Genomic DNA, 6,000 nt, shown 5'->3' with positions numbered 1-6,000 from the left:
AAAATTATCAATGAACATGATTGTACTATCATAGTACGACGTAGTAAATCGTAGTACTATGTAGAATTATCAATGAACATGATTGTACTATCATAGTACGACGTAGTAAATCGTAGTACTATGTAGAATTATCAATGAACATGATTGTACTATCATAGTACGACATAGTAAATAGTAGTACGACGTAAAATTATCAATGAACATGATTTGTACTATCATAGTACGACGTAGTAAATCGTAGTACTATGTAGAATTATCAATGAACATGATTGTACTATCATAGTACGACGTAGTAAATCGTAGTACTATGTAGAATTATCAATGAACATGATTGTACTATCATAGAACGACGTAGTAAGTCGTAGTACTATGTAGAATTATCAATGAACATGATTGTACTATCATAGTACGACGTAGTAAATCGTAGTACTATGTAGAATGATTAATGAACATGATTGTACTATCATAGTACGACATAGTAAATAGTAGTACGACGTAAAATTATCAATGAACATGATTGTACTATCATAGTACGACGTAGTAAATCGTAGTACTATGTAGAATGATCAATGAACATGATTGTACTATCATAGTACGGCGTAGTAAGTCGTAGCAAGGTACGCTACGCCTCTTAGTAAATAATAATTATCTTGGTTTTAAGTGCTGGTTTATATATTTATTTGATATTCAGATATAACAATTAATATTTTATCAGGGTTATTCACATGAAATGTTAGAGGATTTAGCGATCACATCACGCGGAACGGCGGCTGATCAATTGCGGCATGTTTTATCTCGAATGCTTGAAGGCAAAGGTGCGAAAAGACCTGATGTTATAACCAGGTCTAAAACAATGATGACAGGTAAAATATTTATTAATTGAATTATTAAGTTAATTTATTGTTAATGAATATTTTTTTCCTTTTCTTATCCCATATCAAATATATTTTTTTCACTGTGCCATACATAGAGCTTCAAGACAAAAATTAAATAGGGTACAAAACTTAAACGTATTGCATATCCATTGGCTTATTTTGTTTTTAGAATTTTATTTTACTTAAGTACTACGAACGTGGGAATTTTAATATTTCGCCGTGGGTAAACAACAAAAAAAATTAAACAAATCTTATATCATTCTCATAAGTAATTATAATTTCGTAATGAATAATTATGTTGACTTAAGTATATACGTTTTATATGAACTTAATCTCTATTCTAAACGAATTAAATTTTTCACTTATAGATTTGGGTAATCCAAGCAGTGCCATTTGCAGAGCAATTATGTACTACGAACCTCTACAATTTTTTAAATAATTTAACTTTAGTGCGTATTCTTAAAACCTAGATTAATGTTATAAATAAATTTACTACTTTGTAGAACCTAACCGCGTCTCATTCACATCATTGAAACAAGATTGCTTTGGTTCACAACATGGCATAGATTTATTGCCAATTTTCAAACAAAAATTAACAATCAAAAAATTTAAAAATAATAATCATCCAATAATAAGTTATTAAAACACTTTCATACAAAGCATTACTATGATAAAAATGGTATTTACATGTGCGAGGGTTTCACTCATTGACTGGTTTTAGTCATTGAGTATTAAATATGTTTCATTTCGAAGTTTCGTTTATAAGTTGAAAGTCAATATATTTTAAAAATGATGAGTATTATAATAAGTATTGTATTTGTTCCGACGTCGTACGGCATTTCTGGTCGAACCTTTAAGCTGCCCTATTGTTGGTGTTGTTGTGTCTGGAAGCACCGAGGACAACACCTGAAAAAATAAATTTATAGGTAATTGAAATGCTATATATCATTCTTTTTTATATATTTTTATTTAAACAACTGATCAGAACTTAAGGCTTTAGCGGCTTTTGCAGAAAGCAACCCAAATTTTGGCGTATCTCTATTTGATGCATTTTATCATTAGAATTTCACTGACACAGATTACTTTTTTGAATGCTGCTTAAAGTATATTTTCTCTTGCTACCTGAACATATTGCTACCTGAATTTTCAATTGAAAACTAAAGTCACTACTGTTCAAATCTTTCTCGTTAAAATGACAAAGTCCTGACCAATAGCCCCGCTATGAAACCCAAATTCAAATTGTGATCAAATTATTGTTACCTCTAATAGATCTGCAGAGGCCTGCTGCTTTGCTCGTTTTTTCTGTGCGCTGAAGGCTACGCTATGATACTTAAAAGCGCTACACCTTACGGTAAAAATGGGGTCGTGAGCAGGCCCACTAACGCTTATGTCGTACGTGGCTTGCGGAATGTCGTGCAGCCGAAGATAAGCCGTCAGGGCCCCAACGCTGCTTTCTAGCTTACGAATGTTACGACCTTCTAAATCCCCGCCGCGTTGTCTGCACAGAAATCAAAATGACATTATCCAAGATGTCAAATAAAATTTGTTTCAATTGTACTTTACCTGTGTTCGACACCTTTCAAAGCAAGCAGCTTGAGGACGATAGCTGCTCCATTATGCTTGGCTTCCTTTTTATTTCGCCCAGTTCCTACTGCTATTATATTGGCAGCTTTTACGAAATACTTATATCCTGGCAAAGGTATTCCATCTTCAATAAGTTCGTAAAGGGGCATAGGTGCTTTCTTTTGCATCATTAGCTCGTTCAGAGCTGCCATGGGCGTTAAATTACTCATTTTTATGTCATGCAAGTTGTTTTTAGAATTTTTTATTAATTAAAATACTAAAGTAAAACTGTAAACTATGTTCAAGTACTTTATTATATTTCGATATAATACACAGATACTTAAACATTGAAATTTTTTTTAATGTGTAATGTTAAAAGAGTAGCCAAATTATTTTGGTTATATCATTTGTTTTTGGGGCATGACTGCTTAGAATTTTTTACGGTGATTGACAAGTTTTTTTGCTTAATATAACTGAATCTAAAATTAAACAAATAAATGAAAATTTTGATGTACACAGATTCTCAGTTTCAAAAGATGGAAAAAAGTTTTTTTTATCGAATTAATTTATTATTGAAGGGTTGATTATTTTAAATGACTAACTGAATTTGCTTTCAAATTAAATATATAAATAAACAATGTGAAGATCTTTTTTATATAAAATATATTTCACACATTTTTACATTAATTAACATAATTTTATAAATAAATACCTACGATTAGCTACATAATTAAAGCACTTAGTGATTCTTAACGATTTCAATGGTTTTTGCACTGCAATAATAAAATGTCCATAACTTACATAATTGATAAAACAATGTACAATTTTATTAGTAATATTTAAACTATTAATATTAACTGAGAAGAGCTGTTAAAGCATCTAGAAATTTAGTTCGGTCAGAGTATTTAATTTTAACTATTGAAGTATCAAAAAAGTCTGAGAATGCTAATATTTGTGATTTGTGAGCTGCTTGTTCAAATGCCTTTCCAAAGAAACTGAAATTTCGAAAATACATATTTAAAGACTGTTTGAGTGATATGACATAATTATACTAACTTTTTAGGGGAATCTTCACATACAGGTGGCAATCCCACCATTAAACACATTCCGTAAAGTTCCATTTCTTGAGAAGACATTGCCTAAAATTATTGTGTGATAACTAAAAATGCTTTTTCTAAATTAAAATATGTTTTAAATTTTGCTACCTTTAGTTCATTATCAGTCCTCTGTCCCATTGCAGTATCATGTAATTGCAAAGGAGCACAAGCTATTAATGGAAGTGCATTTGCCCTCCTACTTCTTGAAACAGCTACATGCCCTCGCAATGCAAATTGTGCTAACATTATAAGACCATAAGGATTCGAAAAATAAGGACTTTCCTGTAATATTTTATATTAAAAGTATAAAGGTGATTATATTTTGAAATAATGGGAACATGTTGCAAACTCCTTACCTCATCCAGGATTAAGTAAAGAAAAGGACCAGCAGACATAACTTGATGTGTTTCAAGAGTAGTTTGTGTCTGCCTAAATATAACTGTAAGCATTTTTTTGGCTTGCTCAATACCATTTTCTAATAAACCACGTTGACTTCTTGAAAGGCAATCCATAGCATCAAGAAAACATGTTTCTCTACTGCGTTCTTTGGACTGAAAACATATGATTAATAAATCATAGAGCTACAATAAAATACATATTTGGAGCAATATTTACAGTTGATTCCAAAATTGACAACATTGTATATACTATATCACTAGCACAGTACTTATTTCTATATCCATATTGCATAGTGAATGATGCATAAACTAAATCTTTGAGATCATATTTTTCAGCAAGTTTTTCTATCATGGAGTGAAACTCCTTTCTTAAAGTTAAATCCATTGATGAAAATGTTTGCCTTGCTTGCACTAATGGCAACCTAAAATACACAACTGCTAATAAATATTTCAATAAATTTTTTTGTAAATTATATTAAAACTTTACCCCATTTCAGCAAGAAGTTCTTGCATTTTTTTTTCGCCTCTTAATGTCCATAACTTTAATTTACAAGCTGTATAAATTGAATGTCTTAAAGACGCTTCCACACTCCAATGTCTATAAAGAGCAAGTCTGAGATCACGTTCAAATGAAATTTTCAATGAACTTTGCATCTGTAAGAATTTAATATTTATATATAAAATATATAATATTTGATGACAAACGATATATCTATTAACTAACTTAAATACCTGCTGATCATTGGCTCTATGAATTAATCTAGAAACATGTGAATGTAATACTTCAGTATCAAGAGTATATTGTGACGTTTCTACTTTATCCATTATTAATTGTTCAGTTGCACCAATAATTGCCCACCATAATAATTCCATTGAGTCTTTAGAAAGCTTCCAAGCTAATTCAAATAATATGATAGCACTCTAAAAAAATATTTCAATTATAAATAAACTATAAATCATATATTTTATAGCTGAAAATTTATGTATTTATTACTATTAAAGATGCTTTTTTTGGTCTACTTACAGAAGGTCCATAATAACTGAACTGGGTATAATCAAACATGATTTTATTTCGTTTCTCCTCCCATAATCTTTTTTCACGTCTTTTTAAAATTCTTTGTTCAGCTAGCTCAGTTCTGGACATGCCTTCCTCAGACTCAGAATCATCATCATTCTGATCATCTTCATCTGACTAAAATAAATTATTATTAAAAAAAATGTAAATATGTTTGATCTTAACATATATAAATAAAAACCTCATCATCACGAAATATTTCCTCGAATGCAGGAATATTACTTTCAGGTTTCCCCAATATTCTAATCTGTCCACTACTGTAAATATTACAAATGTCTATCGGTCTGTGAGAATCCAAAATATACACAATGACATCATCTGGCAGTTGCAAAAGATCAACAATATCAACAGATCCTCCACAATTTAGAAGAATTATATATTTAATTTCATCACAGTTTTCAGCATATGCTCTTTTAAGATCCTCTATTCCCTGCATCAAAGTTATTAATTATAAGGCTCAAAAACAAAACAACATAGCACATTATTTGACATACCAATACAGGGCATAACGTGTACAATGTATTATCATATTTGAACAAAGTTTGCAAAATTTTACAAGCACAAATGGCATCTACATCGTAATTCACAATCAATAAAATTCTCTAAAATAGAAAATAAATTTTAGTCGGATATAAACACAAGTAACCTTCAGCATGGATCAGTTTAGACGCAATCGCTACCTTTCCTATGAGTGACTTATAAAAATCTTGTATGATATTTTGAGTATACATTCTTTATTTAATATATACTCCTATAGGAACTGTACTAATTGTTAACATGTTTTTTAAACTTATATGATTCAACATAAACACAGCGCGCGAAAGTTCGACATTCTTGAAGGTATCAGGTTGTTGATCATTTGATGCCAGGATCCATAGATATGCAGGTGCTGTTTAAATAGATTACCTACTATGTTCGTTCCAAAAATAATGTTATATTTCACTGTTATTTTCAGTTCTTCGCGTTTAATAAAATATTACACTATTACACTA

The 6,000-nt window shown here is 30.3% G+C and overlaps 2 protein-coding genes across 3 annotated transcripts; both read right to left on the bottom strand.

Moving 5' to 3' along the window:
• Positions 1–1,728: 1,728 nt before the first annotated feature.
• On the bottom strand, positions 1,729–2,668 carry LOC113370359 (interferon-inducible double-stranded RNA-dependent protein kinase activator A homolog). The gene is made up of 4 exons (XM_026611026.1): positions 2,439–2,668; positions 2,136–2,373; positions 1,959–2,094; positions 1,729–1,781 (listed from the first exon to the last, which is right to left on the bottom strand). The coding sequence occupies exons 1-4, from the start codon at positions 2,666–2,668 to the stop codon at positions 1,729–1,731; spliced, it is 657 nt and encodes a 218-aa protein (XP_026466811.1).
• A 538-nt stretch (positions 2,669–3,206) lies between these two features.
• LOC113371546 (cell division control protein 45 homolog) lies at positions 3,207–5,826 on the bottom strand. Of its 2 annotated transcripts, none has more exons than XM_026612175.1 (11): positions 5,689–5,826; positions 5,503–5,610; positions 5,190–5,438; positions 4,958–5,125; positions 4,666–4,854; positions 4,421–4,587; positions 4,151–4,355; positions 3,892–4,086; positions 3,644–3,817; positions 3,495–3,577; positions 3,207–3,433 (listed from the first exon to the last, which is right to left on the bottom strand). In XM_026612175.1, exons 1-11 carry the CDS (start codon positions 5,737–5,739, stop codon positions 3,292–3,294), a joined length of 1,731 nt encoding a protein of 576 aa, XP_026467960.1. In that variant the 5' UTR covers positions 5,740–5,826; the 3' UTR covers positions 3,207–3,291. The 2 variants fall into 2 exon arrangements, with proteins under 2 accessions (XP_026467960.1, XP_026467961.1); XM_026612176.1 differs by having other exon boundaries at positions 3,495–3,552; positions 3,685–3,817.
• Positions 5,827–6,000: the final 174 nt, after the last annotated feature.

Source organism: Ctenocephalides felis, unplaced genomic scaffold (assembly GCF_003426905.1).
Source record: "Ctenocephalides felis isolate EL2017-DRISC unplaced genomic scaffold, ASM342690v1 CF-g0.4_SCAFFOLD_01492, whole genome shotgun sequence".
Classification (NCBI taxonomy): domain Eukaryota; kingdom Metazoa; phylum Arthropoda; class Insecta; order Siphonaptera; family Pulicidae; genus Ctenocephalides; species Ctenocephalides felis.
Note: the sequence above shows the minus strand (reverse complement) of the source record. Positions and strands in the feature narration are given on the sequence as shown.